This window comes from Salarias fasciatus, chromosome 13 (genome assembly GCF_902148845.1).
Source record: "Salarias fasciatus chromosome 13, fSalaFa1.1, whole genome shotgun sequence".
Lineage (NCBI taxonomy): Eukaryota > Metazoa > Chordata > Actinopteri > Blenniiformes > Blenniidae > Salarias > Salarias fasciatus.
This window is the reverse complement of record NC_043757.1, coordinates 6,898,585-6,919,827: the sequence shown is the minus strand read 5'-3', so window position 1 is coordinate 6,919,827 and position 21,243 is coordinate 6,898,585. Positions and strand designations below refer to the sequence as shown.

The window sequence follows — 21,243 nt, the reverse complement described above, 5'->3', positions numbered from 1 at the left end:
CGTCTCGAGTCAGACGTCCAGTTACGCGAGAGGTTAGCGACGTGTCAGTGGGACAACAGTGAGGATAATGTCACCAAGCGAACGTCAACAGTGGCAAAAAAAAAAAAAACAACAACAACTCTGGAGCTCACTGAGGAAGAAGATGAAGACAAATAAAGACAGATGATAGATCCCACTGATGTTCATGGCAGAGCAGAAACTGGCCATGCCCTTCACACAACAGCTCCGTCATAAACCACCTTTCTGCCACCGTCGTTCCCATTATAGGCTTGAACTTCACCAGCTCGTCTTGGCTACACATGAAAATATATCGACTTGCTGCCATGTTAATAATGGCTGACGAGCTCTTTGCTTCAACGAGAAGTTGAACTGCGAGAACACTGTTAATGTTTATTTCTGGATGCTTTTCATTTAACGTACTAGTTTGTGGTTGGAGTGGCGGGTGGGAACCAGAAGTGTTTCACACAAAGGTAAGGACCCCAGAAACAGCTTCATTCCCCCTCAGAACCTTCCTCCTGCTGGAGAGTTTTACAGGAAAATCCATCAGAGCGACGCCTTGCTTCCCACGGTGTTAAACTCCTCCAGCGTCTGGGCTCATAAAGAAAAGTCAATCCCTCCTTCTGCTGGTTCCCCACAGGAGGAAGCTTTGAGGAGGTGAAGCTGTGGTCATATTTGTTACCCTGTTGGTCAGAGAGAGGTTTTCTTCGTGAGCGCTGTAAGGGGTCCTGGCAGGGAGACACAGACTCTATTCACAACGCTGCACAGCGACCTGACGTTAGCGGCCGCTCCCAGCAGGTCAGCCGAGGTCTGTCTGAGGCTCATTTAATAGCTCAACTTCACACACCCTGCAAGCCACACACACCGCCTGAAGGACGCAACACACAGCCGAGAACATCACGGTCCGAAACACAGTGAGCATGAGAAGGATGCACAGATCAGATCCACAAACAGAAACACACACTGCTGTTTGAAATTTCAATGTCAACACTGAAAAGATTGCGTGTCTTTTCTTAAATGTGAGTCAAAGTTCTCAAAATTTCAACAAATTAACTTAGCATTTATAGGGGAAACTTGAGTGTGAGCAGTCAAAGAATCCAAGTGTCAATGTTTCAGTTTTCAAGGAAATCCAACCTCCACAGTTCAATCTGCGAGCACTGAAAGCAAGAAATACCCCACCAAACAGAGAGGTGTTGGTTATGTAACGGTTTTTAACCTTCATTTTTCATTTTTTTTTTGAACGGACAAAATCCCAGGCATTAGTGCAACATCATCATCTCATCATTTTTGTTCACTGACCTCAAACTGATGTTCTTACTTTGGGTGGTCTTTTGAAATAATGGATCGCAGCAGAAAAGCTACAGAGCATGTGAAAGGCTGACCGTCTCCTCAGTGTTGACATCTAAATAGAAAAATACTGAGGCCTTGTAGTCCTGTTATTGCTTTGAGTTACCTTGAATATGCTGTGAATTTTTCTTTAATTATCACCTGCATCCCTCAATGTTTTAATTCTGACAGGCTGCTGTCGATGCAGCTCTGTTCACTGCAGGAACTCAAACTTATTCCATGAATATTCATAAAATTTCTGTTAAAACACTTTAAACAACACACAATCAGTCAACAAAGAAACGAATTCTTGTTCTAGAAGCTCCCGCTCTTAAAACCTGAAGCAGACCTGTATGCATGTACGTATGAACCTGGATGGTGGGTAATGCACCAAATGTGTAGCCTCTGCAAAGTAAAATGAGTTAAAGAAAACAGATCAGGAGATATCTTCAGTTTTCAGTGTTACAAGAGTACATTTGTCGAATAATTGCCGTATGGAATCGGTGTTGAGGAAATGAGGAAATGTTTCACTTAGATGTGCCATTATTAAAAAGAAGAGCCACTGTTTGTTTGTTCCACTGAACGCCAGTTTGCTGCATGTTCATTTCGAAGCTGCACAACAGACCAGCTAGAGGAGTGTTTAAAAATGCATGACGATGACACACAAATTAGTTCGAGAATAGATCTGAAGGGAAACACCAACACAACCATTCCAAGAGACATAACGCTGTGTAGGCTCGCAGCTTCGATCCTCACCTAGCGGCGGCGAATAACCGGCGACCCGCTGTGTGAGGTTATCACTACATGCTACCTTGTCTTGCCTCAGAACAAATATAATAATAAAGTCAAGACTGACATATCGTAAGACAGACGAATGCATACAAATCAAAACCAAAGAAACCAGTAAAGCCGTGTATGAAGAGACAGATGACCGACGTAGAACATTTGAAGAAGCTAATCCTCGCAGCACACACATTATTTGAGATGACCGCACCGTGATTAATAAAACCCGGCGCCGTCTGTTTATGTTGGGCTTTGTGGAACAGATCCAGTTGGTTGTGTGCAGAAAGAATCACACTGTGTGTGTGTGTGTACGGGCTCAAACGTGACACAGTGCAGACTTGACAGTGCGTTGTGTAAGCAACGCCGTTTGTTGCCATCACACGACGCTCAGGTTGGGACAGACCACGTTTCATCTTGCAAGCACAGTACATCACCGCCACTTTCCAGGAGCTCCAACATTTGTTTATTCATGTTTGCATCACAAATACTGCTCAGCTGCTGAAGCTGTATCCAAGATATAAACCTAAATATTTGATCAACCCTGTAAGCAAATGTGAAGAAGAGACTTTAAATGAGATTGATGTAGAGACAATTGATGATTACCTTCTTAAGCAAGCTTTTTTCCTCCGTTGTTTCAAACCGTTAATTTATTGAAACAGAAGGTCAGCATAATTTGGCTCAAAATGTAGAATAGCGAAGTTGGCTTCAGACATAATGCACAAGAAATTATTTTATATCGAAATGCGTTTTTTTCGTCTTTCAATGTTTGACATACCAGACTGTGTCAAAAATGTGTTCTTTGAAGAGCCAGTAAAGAGAGCAACACAATTATCTGAATTGATTGGTGTAGAATCACAAAGTGGACCGATCCAGAGATAGCTGGTCATGTGAGAAGAGCTGAGCGGGTAATTTAGGTGGACACATTATGTGATGTGGTAAAATTGCAAATAGGCCTTCAATAAATCTCACAGAACATAGGGTTTATGTTTTTCCAACAAAAATTACGATGCGTTCATAAAATTGCTCGTTTTATTGGCTGCCAGTGAAAAGTGCTGACATGCTCTGATATCGCCGCAGCGCTTTCTGTAATTACAATCCAGCGCCGATCAAGTGAAGGTTTGACTTCATTACACTGCAGCCTTCACCAAACCATCATCGCTCATTCCGCCACAAAAGAGTGTCAAGGCAGGCGAGTCCTGAAAAGGGCTTCTATTGTGAGCAGACTTTTGCAATAAAAGCCTTTTTAGATTGTAACCTTGGAAGCAGACGCAGGCTCTGACTGAGCTGGTGGCGTGCCAGCCGACACGAGTACCAGATGACAGAGCCGCACACTCGACTCCACTCAACACATTTACTACAAGCCGTTGTCAGAGCCGACTTAAATCGGGATTATCAAATGAGTCGAACTGGGCAGACAGGTGCCGTTTGCAGCCCCAAGAGAGGACGGAGAAAGAGCCGCAACAATGGTCGCTGTGTGTTTTCGATCAATGGTGGGCTTGTGCGCCACTGGTCAAACATCCTCATCCTGGGAAAACCAAGGCCTTGTGACCACTGAGATAATGATGACAAAACGTGAACAAACATTTACACAGACGACTGTAATGCCAGTGCTGCTGCTGTACTCACAGTCAAACTGGTCGAGTTTCTTTTGAAATGAATAAACATGGAAAATAATCAGAAATGTCGGGGACAAACTCTTGAAAAACAACACGTAATCAGAGTTTACAGTGAAATTAGAGCGTGATCCCGTCAAAGGATCTCGATACAATTTGGCAGTACCAAAATAACTGGAACATGAAGGCAACCATAACTGGCTGAAGAATTCAAAACGTCCACTCTGTGCCATTCCTCAAATACTTTCAAGCTGGCTTGGGTTTTATTTTGCTGCCACTACTGCTTATCCTTCCCATATTCATCTTTTCCATCATGTCCGACCTCGCTGTGCTCTGAGAGAAGTTTCGGTCCAATCTGGACTTTCACATTTTCCTTATGGGTGCACAGCAAGACTGAAGGCTGTCTCAGACCAGGAGCTATTTTTAAAAAGGTCAAGATACTTTTTATAACTTGTTTATAGTCCAGATAGAATGTAATATCAATTTTATATACATATGTATGGACTTTTTTATGATAAGGAGCACATTTAAAGTAATTAACCAATCACAATGTGCAGAGTAGCTAGTAAATCCAAGTGGAATTTGCACACTTGTTCTTACTCTTTGTGAAGTTCTAGATAGAAGAAAATCATTGTCTGAGTCATTTTGTTTCTTTTTTTAACCTTTTTCTTTAGCTGTTGAGGTTGAAGAATTGAACTGAAGAAAGGCTTAGCCCCGACAGCAACATGAATATCAATAAAATGGTAAAATTACGAACAAACAAGACATAATGAACTTAAAACTATTATGAGGAAGTCACGACAAAATTATCTCAGAGTTTCAGAAGTAAGAGCAACTGATGAAAAAACAGGCATACCAAAGAAACCGCATGATTTAACCTACAGTTAATAAAGCTTTCCAATCATATCGGCTCAAAGGTCACCTGGTTAAAGACTACATATACACATATCTCTCTCGCTGCCTTGAGCCTGACCAGATTCTCCACAAAACAGATATGAAGGATCGTATCATGAAAGCAAACAGCATGACTCTGCACGGTCACCACGGTTACCTCATCTCAGCCGTCGGGTTTTAAAGATCACATGCAAATGTCAAGATAGCCATTACAGTGTTAACAATGCGTGTGATTGGCAGCATGACCGTGGGCTAGCATGCGATCGGGGACGGATTATGTCCGGAGACCCGCGGATGTAAACACACGCGTGCAAAAACAGAGTTTATCTGCTGATTCTGAATATGTACTGCACAAACAATCCTGGACGGAAATATTTTCAAACTCTTCAAGAGTTGCTGACACTGATACATCTGTATATTGGTTCAAACCTTCAAACACAAAGTCTTTCCTCTAGTAGAATTAAGATGGTACCATCTATGGTATCCAATGCAGCAAACAGCAAACATCTCTCCATTGATTTCCCATACTTGCTTCATCTCGGTTAAGGTCACAGGGGTTGTGCTCTATCCCAGCAGACCTTTGGCAAGAAGCAGCGTAAGCCCTGGAGGGGCTGCCACTTCATCACAGAGCCAGCACAGAAAGAGCAATCTGAAGTCACAAATAACCTCGCTAGATTGCTTTATGGGAGGAACCTGCAGCATCCAGACAGAAACTACTCAGTCCCACAAACAAATCTTGTGTCTTCTTGCTGTGAGAAAGTTAATGATTACCTGACCATACCACCGAACCGTCCAACAGTCAGGAAGAAAGGAAAGCAGACATCGTTAGATGAAATGCAGGTTTGAAGGAAATACAGGTGTTTAATTTTTCAGCCCGATATATTGAATACAGGGTGAGAAACTCAACCATCACTGAGAGGAACCATTAAGACTGTGCAATCCCAGGACCACCCCCTAGAGGTTTACCAGGCACCTCCGACTGGGAGGAGGCCCTGGATGAGCCGGAAAAATTCTATTTCTCATTTATTTGAATATATTAAAGATCGAACATCCATTCATCTTGTGCACCACTTTATCTAACTTTGGGCTTTAAGACGGCAGTCAGCTTCAGTTAGTAACACCAGATCCACGCAGCAGTTACACTAAAATGTAACCACAATGGCAACTTATAGAGAATTTAAAGGCAAAATGATATTTGTTTTACTAACTGCAAATATCAAGTGTTAATACCAACATCCAAAGCTGGAAGTCAGTAATTCATTCCTGTTATTTCCATATTTGTATCAAACATAATGCAAGATACAGGGTACAAAATTGGAATAATGCGTCGTCAACCCTTTACAGGGGATATTTTGTGGGGTAGATAAGTAGAAAGAGAAGCAAGCAATAAAGTGAGGCCGACAGTAAAACGCCGACATGAACACCGAGTCACTCACATTATTGCTGGATGCCTCTCCCATGTGTGCGCCCGGCTTTATTGCTTCCTCAGTCTTCCAACTGTCACAATAAATAATCTCAGTAAAAAAAAAAAAAAAAAAAAGAAAAGAAAAAAACACCTCCCTATTTAGGAAACCGTATCATTTCACTGTTGGTGACTTACTCGCCTATAAAGTTTATTGACTGCATCCATCTTAGAGAGGCTAAACTCAGGTCCTTAAGTCTTTTAAATACCAGAAAATTTATTTCAACAAATGTTTATCACTGGTTGTTAAAGTCTGAAACTTATTGATATTTACTTTATAAAAACAGAGCACAATGGAGCAAAAGAAAAAAAAGCAGCCCCTCGGCATGATGATACCTCCGCCATGTTTTCCACTTAAAAAGGCCCGAAGATTATTTACGGATGTGGATTTCTGGCCCATGAAAAAAAAATGCATTGCATTCAAATTTATAATTGTTTCAGAAATAACTGGAAAACATTTATCAGCTTTACATGTCTCAAAACTAACAGTGCAATATATATGAATTGATAAGCATTCAAGTCTTGAAGTGTGTGTGTTTTCTGTTCAAGTCTGTCTGTATGTAGCTCTTCACCACCTTCCTGCAGCAACAATTTGCTTTAATGCTTGGAAACATTATTCACGGGGCTTTTTTTGGCAGTATTGGTGTGGGCCCTGTTTACACGTTTCCGTATGCGTGGGCGCAGTGTTTCAGAAAAATTGTATTTTCTCTCGTTTACATCGAGACTGAATCAGAGGCTTTTTAAAAAAGTTGCGTTTTCAGTGCTTCAAGGACCGTTGTCAGGTTAACAGACGCCAAAATGCAACTAAAATTTTCCATCTTGACTTCAAGTCGTCGTCAACGGTGCAAAGCCTCATCTCAAGTAAACATCTCAACTTGCTTTCAAAACTAAAACAGCTTAACATTACAAAACAATGATTTCATGACCTCAACAATACAGCGACATAGAAATTCTGTAATAATGCAGATGTTCCACAATCTCTGCTTTAAAGTGGGGCTTCCTCCCAGCAGTGTTTCTGCAGGAGGCGCGTCCTCATCCTGCAGTCGGCGCAGAATTCATCGGGTGAGCAAAGCTTTCAGTCACGGCCCTTCTTCAGGCTCCATGCATGAACAAATCTGCCGCCACTGTCAGAAGAGGGACTTTACAAAAAGGACCTCCGCCATGACTCACACATGCTGACATGACAGCAGCTGACAACGACGCTCACACACAGAGAGACGGGCAAACACACACCTGAGACTCTCCAACGTAATGTAATGTAATCCAATGAAGCGTTGGCAGGCTGCCGTGGGTTTGAAACCAACAGGAGTGATGACCACAGGCAGGACAGACACAAACACAGCAGGGACAAAATGACTCATTATTTGAAAATTTTAATTAATTTTCCATTCATCTTCACATTTAATTATTTGTATTGTGGATGCAGTGTCAGAAAATCATGGAGACATTTTAGGAAGTGACGTGCTTAAGGCCAAAAAGAAAAGCAAATCCTCATATTTACTGAGCTTAATGTGAACAGTGTTCAGCCTTTTTGTCACACAAAACATTAAATCATCAATTATGGCACCTGCTGCTGATTCACTTTCCAGAAATTTCTCACTAATGCAACAATCTGACGCATACTGCGTTCTTGTTCTCCTTTGTTTTGTAAAGTGTTTCCTGTTTCATCAGCTCGGCCTATTATCACTATGAACCTTGGTTTTAGTTTTTGTTTGAGGTTTTCTATTTCCCCATTCTCGTTTTGTTTTGTTTGTTGTCATTTAAGCCAGGCCACAAAATTTCCTTTAAATGTACGAGCTGTCCACAGTGTGGACATTTTGACCCGACATTTAGACTTCACGCTCTTACCCTGTGTTTCATTGATCGGGAGCAGATCACCGATGTTGCATTTCCATTGATTGGTCACTATGGCACAAACTAATAATGCCGCCAGTTCATGATGAATCTGCATCTTTGCCTGATTTGTTTGCTTTGAAACTGTGACTGTGAAACTGTGTATGAAGCTGCTTGCATTGTGTTCAATCTGTGATTGCCTTTTTTCCTGTAATTCTCACCTTTAATTGTGACCATTCGGACAACTAAACCTTCAATAACGTCAATGTTTTAGCAGCAAACTGTCAAAAGACTGTAATTACCACATTTCTGGCAAACACAGCAGCAAAACTGAAGCTTTTTTAATTGTTTGATTATTCAGCTTTTTCAAGTGTTTGTCTCTATGATGACATGAATGAATATCTTCATACTGATGTAAATTTGGTGTTTGCAGCCTTGTTTTGTCAGTAACTTTTCAACCATTTTGAATCCTCCTATTTGTATGGCGAGCAGCTGGATGGTGACTTCATGTCAGTCTTGAGCCTGTTCCGATATTGAAACCGTAAAGATATTCAAAGTGATTATTTGATGCACTTTTTCCATGGATGGATCGACTTCCTCTCAAGTCCAGTTGAGCACTATATGGCAAATGAAAATTTTATACATGTTGGCTCCTACATGGTGCCATATGCCATTCGGACAGGGGGGGATAATGATAGCACATAAGAGGGGAAAAAAAGAGGGCACCATGAATATGACAGAAGGAGAGTCTTCGAAAAACACGCTGAACCTCAGGACACACAAACACATTTGTGTCAAAGCCCAGATAAAATTTAAAAAAAAGAAAGAAACTGAGAGGTTTTCATGCTGTGGGAAGAGAAGCGCCGTGAACGATTCACAAACCTTGACCGTCTCGCTCTCTATTTCTATAGCTACATCTTTCTCCTTCCATACACGACGCTCTCTCTCGCTCGCTCTCTCTCTCTCTCTCTCTCTCTCCCCGTCATCAAATATTCACAGTTGGTCCCATTAAAGATTCACCGCGCGGCTCTGCCACGTTTAGCCGCCCTCCGCCAATCAGCCTGCAGCGAGCGCACCACAAGCCCACCGAAAAGCCTGAAAAACCCACACACACACTCAAACACACACACACACACACACACACACACACACACACACAAACGTCTGCCTGCGATGCGGCAGCCTTGCAGAGAAGGGAGGAGAGGACTAGAAAGAAGGGGGAAGACGCAGAGAAGAGGGGAGAAAGGGGAAATGGATGATGGAGCAGAGAGCTCCCGTCCCCGTTGGGAGAGAGCAGAGCTCAATAATTCAACAGCCAGCTTCTCCCCTCTCGCTTTCCTTGACATCACGAGGCCTTACCTAATAACGGTGTAAAAATACACTCACTTCACAGTTCGGCGCAAGACGTGACACATAATTGGAGCCAAAAATAACATGAAACAGCGTAGAGATGGAGCGGCGTTCACTTCAGGTGTCTGCGCCGGGAAACGCTCGGTTTGATGGAAACTCGTGGTTCGGCCGCGTCGATGCGACCAGAGCCAGATTCTCTTCTGCTGTTTTCTCCCAGTCTGCTGCTACAGCGGCTCCTCGTCGAGCTCTGCTGCAACGCCGATGACCTACATTCAACACTGTGCCTGAACGCATCCTGTGTGGAGGCCGCCGCTCACGTTACGCCTCCTGCGGTGTTCATGCTACCTCCAGAAAACAACCACCTATAGCTAAACGTAGCACGTAGCAGCCCTGACGTCAATACTGGAGTAATTACACGACAGAACACACGAAAAAAAGCCACGGTTTGACTCTAATTATGCTATTTGTGAATGACAGATATTAATGTGCGAGATATTATAAGGACAGCCAAGATCATCAAAGACTCTTCACAGTTTCGGTGTTAATGTTTAGACATGTCATGTCTCCATTTCCTTCTTAGTCTCACCCCAAACTGCTGCAATAAGTTGTAATAATTGCAACCAAATAAAAACAGGTTCAAAATTCTAAAAAGCCCAAAACGAATTTGCCTGTTTAGTGTGAAATATCTGATTTGTTTCCAACAGTGTTGGGCTAAAAACAAAAAGAATAAAAAGAATCTGAATACATGTTGGATTTTGTTTGTCTTTTATGCCAATAAATAAATAAACAGAGCTGCACAAAATTCGGTAAACCTGTGATATGCATTAAACTTGAGTATTAGGGAAGTCTCAGTGCTCTTCCTTATTTACACCGCCATTTGTTAGATGAACAATTTTGGTGATTTATTTTCCTCCATATTTCTGTCATTTCAAATTTGCAAAGAATGAAAACACGGCACACGGAAACAGTTCAACCATTGTGCAGCTCCTTTTTAACATTCAGTCCAGTTTGACTTGGAATGAAAGTCTTTAATCTCATCGAGAATAACAGAAACATGGCACAGTCTCTGAGGTTGTACTTCACCTCCACATTTCCACATTACAGCCATCAGTCTATATTAGAGTCTGGTTTTATCCAGCCTACAAATCAATGGATAAAACCATATTAGGCTCAAATTGAAAACTACCAGCATGCACAGGGAGACCATGCAAACTGTCTGTGAAACATCATCGACACAAACCGTTCAGACGTACCGAATGAATCTCGCAATACAGAAGAGAGGAGAGCAGACCTGCCTTCATTCACACACAATCACCAGAAACCACAAGTGCGCACATTTTCCCACAGCCGCTGTAAACGTGCGACACATTTACTGCCTGATGTGCTGCGACACAAACAGCAGTTCATCACTTGATGAATGATTCTGACAAACCCAGGGCTTGTAAAGAGGTTATTACCCTCATGGAGGCATCTGCACGCTGATTGCACGGGAGACAAAAGATCCAACTCAAGGATGGAAGATGTGTGTTTTGAAACTCAAAATTCAAGTTTTATCAAAATTTAGGACACAAATAAGAATCATTATTCAAACTGCTGCTGCTCTGTAAACCTGATGCATTCAGGAGGATAAAAACATGAGGCTTTACAGCTTTTTGGGGGGTTTTCTGAGGCAACTATCAAGACGATAGATTTGCTCCTGTGATTCCAGCTCAGAATCACAAACCTCACAAAAACATCCTTTAGAAAAAAAATCCCAATAAAGTCATTTCGATTCTGCTTCTGTGTTTTAAAACAGAAGCACAAATACCACAAGACTGGATAGTTGCTCCCATAATATTAAAAACTTAATGTAAAAGATTGAGTTTTCCTTGAATAAACGCTGCCGGTTCCATTCTATTTACTGCGGAATGGGCTCATGCTGTGATTACGGTGATATTAAAGGCAGAGGAAAACGAGAAAGCCCCTCTCTCTCTCTCTCATTCTGCATGTTGAACTTGGAGCTGCTGCAGCATTTCTGTTAATCCAAAGGCATCAAGTTCAAACTCTGTGTTGAAAGTGATGCAGAAATGTTACTGGGCCTGGATTTACGCAGCCAGGAGACCAACGTGTTCGACTCTCATCAGATAATCTAAAGGAAGCATATAGCGGGCAGTTCTCAGGTCTCAAAGGAGGTTCGCTGATTTTACTGCAACGTCATCCTCGGGCGCGGCGAAAACAGAAGATGGGCGACGACTGAGTGACTGTTGGAAAGTAAATGTTAAAAATACCGAGACCGTTATTGCATAAATGCATTTCTTCAAGTGTGAGAACTCCTTCTGCGCACTTCTCTTCTCAGTTTATTCTTCCTGTAATCTTGATCAGGTAGTGGCTGCAGTCGCAGGTCAGTAATCATCGTTATCTACTTCTGTAATCCGACACTCGAGTCATCTCTGCTTATCTCGTGAAATGAAGCATCCGATGGCAACCCAGAAATGGTGCGATGGAGGCCAACTTCGCCAGTTTAACATCTATATAATAAAAGAGCTCATATGTAAGCTAACCTTTTTGTCGGTGTTGCCAGTTTAGCAATTTTGCTACAGTTCGAGGTTTTTTTTTTGTGCTTAAGCGTCATGCAGCCGCCCGCCAGAGGTGGCACTCCAGAGCTCTCAGACAGCAGTCATTTTCTTTAAAGCTGTCCTCAAGAAGATTCAGGCCCTGTTTACGCCTGGTAAAAAAAATACGCAACGTTTTTCGATTTCAATCGACTCTCTGAACGGCCACATTTTGATGCCCAAAAAAAAGAAGACACTTTGCTCTGCCTCAAAACATTTTAATGTTCCAGACAGGAAGTAGAAATGGACACACCAGGGGAAAAGAAGATGTCTGGTCAAAGGAGCCAGCAGCCTCTTTCCCTACTGACAAGCTGGCAACACAGCCTTTTATTAATTCAAGAGTCTCACACACCAACTTCTGCGAGCCCTTCAAAATTGTATTTTGTTTTTTTTACTGTGAAATAAACAAAAAAGCAATCATCTCCTCTGACTTTCTCTTTCAAATCGATATTAGACAACCAAAAAAATAAGTCAAAATTGAGGATTTTCCTTTGCTGCACTGAGCAGTCTTTACTTTCAAAAAGTTAAGTCCATAAAAAAAAAAGGGACATTAGAAACAGCAACGACAAATTTTCTACTTCACTTCAAAGCTCAGAGATTCAGAGTGAAGCTACAGGGATGCACAGAGACGTGGAAACGTGTCTCTATAGTGGTCCGGGGCTGCAGCAGCGGAGGCTTCCTGCTGTGAGGCTGCAGCGAGGCTGCATGTCCACACAGCTCCAGCTGAATGGCGGCTGACGCACGCTAAGAAGGCTTAAAGGGAACAGAAATCCTGAAAGACTGAGGAAGCAGCGAGCCCACGTCTGTCAGGGTGTGAGAAAGCCCCCCTTACAGCACCTCTAAACTCACTAATCGACATGTTTATCTGCCTGAGCGAGCGTGCTTGTGTGTGTGCACGTGATGCCGCATGCTCGCGCCGTAATCGCTGACCTCACTGCCATCCTGCCACCGAGAGAGAGAGAGAGAGAAAAAATAAAAAAGCTTAATCCCGCCTACGCAAACACACACATGCGTGTGTGTGTGTGTAAGTCGTGTCGATACTCCAGAGATCCCCCAGACATCAAACCACCAAAGTCAAGACTTTGACTGCTCAGTGTTGGTAAACAGCAACAAAGCTCACAGAAATAGATCAGACGGGACAGAAAACGCTAAATTTCACACGACGACGCACAGAAATCCTGCTGCTGCCATCAGAAGCTGCACAAGGTCAAAGGTTAATGATCCAATTTGTTCTCTTCTCTGTTCAGCTCACTGAAATCTGACAGACAAACGATCATTACGGCAGTCTGACGAGCTGAGCCAACATTATGAGAAGCAGTTCATGTGGAGTTCTCCCTTTATAGAGCGCTTTTTGAAAAAAAATCAAGCCTCAGGTTTTATTATATAGCATAGGATCATTACTTTTTTTTTTTTAACTACGGTGATCTTTTTTGGCCATTAATATGTCATAAAAGCCTGTGTTAATGTCTAAATTTAACAAAAAGTACAGTTTGAGAATTTATAGGTTATAATGTAAAATGTGACACATTTCTTGCCTTGAAAAGGCCTAAAACACTTTCAGAGTGAAGTCGACATGAACAAGCATCCACTTCTTTCATTCACAACGTTAACATAAATGATTATCAGTGTCAATATTTATAATGCAAAAGTGGAATTATACGGTGGATATATACTGTTTGAATTTGCTCAATAAACGATGAAAAATGAGCAACAATGATGATCTTGCATCTGTAACTGAGCGCTTTGGACAGAGTCGCAAATTTGATAACAGCATTTCACACGGCGGCTGTGAACTTTGGCTACTACAGAGCAACAGAGAGCGGTAAAATGTGGGACAAAGTCCATATTCTCCGTCTATTTTAGCTTGGGTTTTGTTTTTATTGCATATGCATGGTATTGGAAAAACAGATAAATCTGATTTGAAACACATCTTGTTTGATCACTTGAGAAGTTAAGACATGAAAAATATTTCTTCATTGCGGACTTTTACAAAAGCTGTGGCATCCCCTGTTTAATCACAGCCAAACAATTTTACACTTTTGAAATCTTGCACATGACGTTGATCGGACATTTTTAATGTGAGATAAATTTGTAGATTGGCGACTGGATGCCTTCAGTTCTTTTAACAAAAGTCTCCCAAAAATTGCAGAAAGAATGTGAAAACTAAAAAACAAAACAAATCAACAAGCAATACAGAATGATATTATTTTATATACAGACAGAATAAGTACGATCTCTTCCTCAGCATTTAGGCTGCAGTGTAGTAGATTATTGTCACTTTCAGGACGTCAGAGACAAGTTTAGCAGGGAAATGTTCAGTCAGTTATTCTAGATTATTTAAAACGCATTAATATTGATGGAAAGCACCAATAGTAAAGACGACGGTGTTTCCAGATTAACAGCAAATCGTCTCAGATTTGACACGATAAGTGAGTCCGCAAACTCTGGAAAATATTTGCAGCAACACCCGGGTGTAATAATTGCACCGTACGCCTTTGTTCTCCACTTCAAATCCATTTGGCTCGCCTGGGGGTTTGTTTACAAGCTGTCTGATCATCTGACTGCCCGTCTTTCCCGCTGCATCCCCACGTCTCGGTAATTAGCCAGGAGAGCTGTAATGACCTCAAGAAAGTGGCTTTAGTGTCTAAAATAAGTCCAAAACAAGCCTTTTTCAAGCACTGTTCATGCAGATTTTAGCTCTAATCGAGGCTGAGCGAAGGCTGACGAGGGAGAGACGAATGTTGTATTTCGGCGTGAGGAACTGCTGCGCAGACGGGCCGAGCGTGCACGCCGCAGAGTGCGAAAAGCGATAAGTGGGTGAGAAAAAAATGTGCGCAACTGTGTTTGTTTTGTAAGTGAGAAAAAGAGCAGTCGTGTCTGTTGGTGCGTTTGTGTGACAACTGTGACCACGACACACAAACACACAGTGAAAAACGGGCCTCTCTGCCAGACAGCCTATGGGATGAGGAGCTTCACCCCTGCTGTTGCCGGGTTACTGGCTCCGGACCGCTGCCAGCTCAGCCTCCACACGGATACACACAGCAGATCGAATCTGCAGCTGAAAAGGGTTTTTAAGATCTTTGCTCCAATCAGTCCTTTGTTTACATAAAATAGGAGGGAGGGGACGGGAGGAAGGCAACATAAAAAGAAAGGAAAATTACATGGGTGTGGGTGTGGGTGTTTGAGAGGGAAGAGGGAGGGAGTGGGGGGACGGGCAATCCAGCCTGCACACCCCCCCCCCGGGAAAAGAGCAGCACAATCAGTCCAGAACCGGCCGCGATCTACAGCTCGCATCGCCGCTCAACCTCTGGTGGCCTCGTCTGACACGCACAGACGCCGATACAGCGGAGGACGTGCACAAAGAGCCGAGAGGAGGCGCTTGGATTCAGACGTGCAGCAGATGAAAAGCTGAAGACGACAACAAATCTGCTGCAAATACCAAAGCACAGGTGGTGGTATTTCACTGTGTGACACTGCTGCATGGGAACGCGCCAGCGTAAAGGTTGAATCCATGTTTTCAAAGCCTGTCAAGAGGTCTGGAAACCCGGCAACACCGCGAGTCCAACGGGGGGTCGGCACACACCCGCACAAGATCACCCTGTTTTCAACAATTATCGTTCCACAGGGGCAGGAAACACTTGCCGATTCTTGCCAAAACATGAAATTGAAGCATCTCTGCGTAGCCTCTGTCCACATTCGTTCCCTTTGTTGTGGAGTCTGTGTGAACCTTTGCGCAGGGGGTGAAAACCACTGATGGTTTAATAGTGAAGCAATAAATGTCAGACAGTTTCAGACTGTAATCACTGTTTAAAGAGTGTGATTACTCCAGTTTAACAACTTCGCAGCATCTCCTGAGCAGCACCAAACAAAGCCACATAAAGGCCCTTCATGCAGAACGGGTTTGTTTTACACCGGTAAGAACAGCAGCTGACGCCGTAGCATCCATTTCAAAAGAATTAGAATCTCTTCATCTTTTCACTCAGTCCCCAGTCAAACGAACAAACTTCTGGGCGTTAAATTCATCCGCTGAGTTTCCCTTTCCTGACAGTTTGCAGGCAGTGTGCATGTGTGGGATGAGCAAAGACTCCTGAAGCCTTACACAATTTTCTAACACTGTTAATTCCTGCTACACTGATCAGGCAACAAACATTTTTGTGCTTTTTTTCACAAAATGTGAGTTAAAAAAAGCTGTTGTCGATGTGTAGTTTATTCTTGCACAGTTATGTTCTTATTTTAAGAAATAATACTGCTGATTACACACACAAAAAAAAAACCTACTTTTTAAATGGATTCTTGAAAGCATTGACTTTAAAGCAATAATGAACTTTAGAACAGAGAAGTGTGTGAATTCAAGCTGATTTTAGGCCCCATTTATGCAACAATGTTTCAAGTGAAAACATCGTTTTTTTCACATTTTTCATTTCCGAAAAGTTTCATGTTTACACGACCACACTTTGAAAACAATGTCTGTTTGCATGGAAATGGCAGGAATGCTGAAAATGATGCAGTTAGCACAACAGGGCACCGGTTTGTAATGAATTCACACACCCGGGCTCAGAGAACAACATGCCAGAAACATGAACAATGGGAGAACACGGGACGTTTGTATGGACAAAACACAAAGCTGGATTTGTATTCCAGGTGACTGTCAACTCGAAAACCACCAAGTCCCAGGAGAATGATGGACTGGGAGTCACGACACTCTGGAAACCGCCATATTTTTTTATCCGACGACCTGATGCATTCTCAGAAAAGTTGCACCTTGGGAGCTGTTTTTGAACAATTGTGTTTTCAGTGGCTCTGAGTACCGTTGTCACGTAAACGGACAACAACCGGGCAACAAAACTTTTCCGTTTTGCACTTGAAAATACAGCCATGTAAACAGGGCCGTAGTATATCGACATTTTAATCGTTGCAGCACATTTTAACAACACATTATTGGTAATGCTGACACAAAATGGTTTTGTTCTGAATTCTCTCATAAACACGTTCCTCAAAGCATCAATGACGTGCAGGAGGTATCTTAGTGGGAACAGTGAATAAATGCTGGTTTTAAATCTGATCTCTGTGGTTTGAAATGTTTGGCAGCAGACAGTTCAGTGAATAATGCTCTAGAGTCACAGGAATTGTGTGGAGTTTGCATGTTTTCCCTGTGCATGCAATTTCTACAATTGGTCCAGCTTCCCAGCACAGTCCTAAAACACGTATTTGAGACTAACTGTGACTCTAAATGCATTTCTGTCTCCAGCTCCCTGGATAAAGTGGTACAGAAGAAGGATGGACGACTGAAGTGGTAGAAATCCAAAAATTGAAGTTTAACCGGAATCCATGGAATCTGTGACTCCTCGTGTAACTGCTCACGTCCCTCTCTTGGTTTTTGCCGATTTTTCCAACAATTACACTAACGACTCCAACGTTCTCAAGATCAACTCGGGCCAAAAGGGCGAACACAAACCAGGCCGTTCCGCCATCTCCTCCGCGCAGAGGATATTTCAGGCTCAAGCAGGAGCACGTGCAGAAAACATAACAGTAACTATAGCAAACCAAAAATGGTTGCAGACAACTGCCAGAGCGGGCTGAAGCTCTCCGTGCGGCTTAAACCGCAGCAGCTCCGCTCTGCCAAGTGGCCTCCAGCTTTTCAGGAATCTCCGCTGACAGGGATAGGACTGAGCGCCCGGCTCGCCGCTCTTAAGGAAATAAACCCACTCCACTGAGCAGCCCACTGTTGTCAGCTCTCGCCTTTCAGAACCTCACATCGATGCACTCACCTCTGGCCGAGAGCTTTTTCGTGTTAATAATTTTAGCAGCATACTCCTGACCGGTGGACTTCTTGACGCATCGGCGGACGACGGAGAAGGCACCCCTGGAGAGGGAGGAGTGGCCAGATTAGAGATCAACGAAACCACTCTGAAAACATCTGACAGGAGAAAGTTGTCTCACACACACACACACACACCTAACACATTGAGGGCATGCATGAATCACACGCACCTAAAGCGAGTCGAAAGGAAGTCACATGCATAATTAAAACAGTCTGATATCTTGTGTATGAGAAGAAGAGCTGCTACGAATGGGTGGCGGGGCTCGATGTGGAGAAACCAGAGAGTGAAGCCACTGGAAGGAAGAATCGGTGTCAAATAAATGGAGTGAGGGCCAAAACAGGGCTTGTCAAAGGGTTTAATCTGGACTGCAGTGTAAAAATCTGATCTGCACAATATAAGATGATCATGATATTTCAGATAAACACAGTGAATTGTCTTTTTGCAGAGCATGAACGCATTTAAAGGAAACTACTTAACCTTGACGGTTGGGCCATGGGTGGATGCTGTTGTGTGTTTTTGTGTGATACACTCAAAAATTAACAACAGCGAGTGTTCGATTGGACAGATAACGAAGCTGATTGTTATAACGGTGACTCTCATCTTTAAAAGTATCACATCCCAGGAGAATATGGACTGGGAGTCATGACACTCTGGAGGCCGCCATTGCTGTTATTGTTGATTGACTCGTGCATGAGAGGAACTACTCACTATAGCCGGAGTGTACAGTGCAGAAGCAGCATTCTGCTCTTGCGGTTTCAGTGACTCCGAGCACCGTTTACATGTAAAGAAACACCCAAAACGCAAGAAAAGTTTAACGTTTTTGCATGAGAATGTTGTCGTGAAAACGGGGCCTTGGCGAGAGCCACTGATATAACACATGACTGAGACCAGATCTGAAGCAGCAGTGAGGGCTGGATACCTCATTGGTGAAAGAGCATTAGCATCAGGCCATTCTGAATAGGTGAATTTTTATAAAAAAGATGCAAAAAGATGACACTCCACTGTATTCACTACACTGTTCTTCTCAAAGGCATGTCATTAAATGGAAACTTCTGCATAATGTGAATGAGCATTTGCACTGAAACAAAAGAAAACATGTCATTTCAGTTCAAAGGAGGCCAAATTGGACTGCATGAGGGCAGAAATGAGTCTGATCCCTCTCAGCCTGCGTTATTTATCAATTTCTATTCATTTATTTTTGCACAGACGCCTCCTTTAAACTGTATTAGTAGGTGGAGCGGCTCTATTAGCCACACGCAGAGATTAGATGTTACAAAGTGGCTTTGGAGCCATGATATGCACACACTGTAACGCCACGTTTTTAAATCCCAATGCGCCAACATGTTTCCAGCAGCATTTCACTGCTGCAAAGCCTCGTCTTGCTGCTGCTGTTATTTTTTTTTCTTTTTTTTTTTTTGGTATGTACAGTAAGCCCTGCAGTCTGCTTAGAAATGCATGAAAAACAAGAGCAGGGGGGGAAGAGGGGGGGGGGAGGAGACGGGGGTGATGCCACCACGCAACGCGTAAAAAAACGCGCTTTTGACGCGCGCTACCTGCGGATAAATTACGCTCTTTATAACAGGATGCTTCCCCACGTTTTCTGCCGACCAGAGAAACGCTGCCGTGCACCTTTAAATGCGGGATTAAGACGGGATCCTCTGCAGCGCTGACATGAACCTGCAAGCCTCTTTTTTTTTTTTTTTTTTTTTTTGACAGCCCCTCTCTCTCCTGCCCTGTCAACACTGAAGTGGTCGCGCACAATGGCAGCAGGAGGAGCAGCAGCAGAGGAGGAGAAAAAACGTGCAAAACACACACACACACACAGACACGCGCGCACGCACGCACGCACACGTTCACAAAGTGACTGCATGCAACAAGAGCAGCAGAGACAGCAGCCGCGGTGCAGACGGCGGTCTTACTTTCCCAGCTCCTCGTACAGCTGATACTCGTCTGTGAATCGGGTCGAGGTTACTACTGTAGCCATGTTGACCGGAGCGGAGGGGAGGAAGGGGGGGCGCGCCTCGCGGATCCGGGAGGAGAAGTGCTGAAGGCTCGGAGGGGGAAGAGAGGCTGGAGCTCAGCTCACACAGAGAAGCAGAGAGAGTGGGAGGGGAGGAGAGAGAGCGAGAGAGGGAGAGGGAGAGAGAGAGAGAGAGGTAAACTGTAGTAACAAAGATCCTCCACCGAGAGGAGGAGCCACTCTGATGGAAAAAAAAAAAATGTCACGATTTCTGCTTCAGAGGCCATTCTAGACATCATAACACATTTAGTTCAGGGGCCAGATACACTCCAGTTTCATACTGAGTCGTAAAATAGCGCTAAATACATAAAATCTATTTAAATTTAGCCTTTTTTTTTATATGCAGAGTATACATCATGAAACAATATTCCCACAAAACCAAAACATTAGTACCAAAAATACTACAATCACCTTAATGATACCTTCTGAAGCAAAATACATTGAAATGACTCCCCCCCCCCCCCCCCCCCCCCCCCCCCACCCCGGAAAAAATATAATTTTTTCTGTGTAAATGTGAAAGTTTTCTGAAACAAAAACACAAAAACAACGTGTTCAGTGTATAAACAGGCCATTTGTCTCAGAAGCAATGGAGACAGAGGGTAACAGGTAAACATACATAGTTCAGTGCAAAAGATGAAAATTCACAAGCTCATCACCAACCGTGCACACCGTTTCAGCAGGTTGAGGCAGAAAGAGAAAAAAAATATTGATTCTCTCTCTGTGTTCTGTAATTTCTTGTATTTCACTGCTGGCTGGAGCCTCATTTGGGAGAATCCCAAGCTGCAGTCAAACAGGGGTTTCAAGTTGTGTCCTGATCGATGAAATGGATCAAATATCAGCTGTTTCTGAGAAGCCGCCTTCTAGCTACTTCGCATCAACAGCAGGCACGTCCCCATGTGGGGGATTCCTGACATATTGCCATTGTTGTAGAGGTTCTCTCAAATGGACCATTATCAACTGTATTAACTGAGGTTTCTCCTTACAGCTCAGGGCTATAAAGCAATTGTATATGTTACCCTCCCTGTAGTGATGCCTGTGCTGATCCTCTCCAAAAAGAGAGTAGCCCTAGGTTTACTTGGTAGAGCTTTCCTACGTATGTCACGTTTTGATGCAGTTCAGAAATATCCAGTGGAGTGATACCTCTTTCTTCTGGCTACTCTCTGACTGTTGTGGTGGAGCTGGGATGTAAAGCAACGCGAGATCTTTATTTTCTTTTTTGTTTTTCCTCCTCTGGCGTACCAGGAGCTGCAGTTCTGGATCTCCTCAGTTTGAACGCTCAGAGCGGTCCGTGAACGCACCATCCAGATGTGATGCTGCAATAGATCAGTACAGAGCAAAGAGCTGCACAAAGCATGCTGCTTATTTTAGCAGCCGTTACTCTCTCTGGAACCACACTCATTTTCTAATACAAGCACATTAAACAAACTAGATTGAATGCACATATTTTGGTTTTTTTTACACATGTTTTCTACACTCTGCCGTTAGAAATGTTTTCCTATGACATTATTGCAAAGATACAAAAACTACTGAAAACATGTATTCATGTACATTT

At 43.1% G+C, this 21,243-nt stretch overlaps 1 protein-coding gene across 24 annotated transcripts in view; it reads right to left on the bottom strand.

The window, feature by feature from the left end:
• The window catches only part of camk2g2 (calcium/calmodulin-dependent protein kinase (CaM kinase) II gamma 2), a 62,143-nt gene extending 42,395 nt beyond the window's left edge, over positions 1-19,748 (bottom strand). For 18 of the 24 annotated variants that reach the window (XM_030106809.1, XM_030106810.1, XM_030106799.1 and 15 more), the window contains exons 1-2: positions 19,591-19,746; positions 17,618-17,712 (exon numbers count right to left, since the gene is read on the bottom strand). In XM_030106809.1, the coding sequence (XP_029962669.1) occupies positions 17,618-17,712; positions 19,591-19,655 (160 nt within the window). In that variant the 5' untranslated portion in view covers positions 19,656-19,746. Of the gene's footprint in view, positions 1-17,617; positions 17,713-19,590 lie in introns of all 24 variants that reach the window. The other 6 variants (XM_030106795.1, XM_030106797.1, XM_030106800.1 and 3 more) reach the window with 2 other exon arrangements.
• Positions 19,749-21,243: the final 1,495 nt, after the last annotated feature.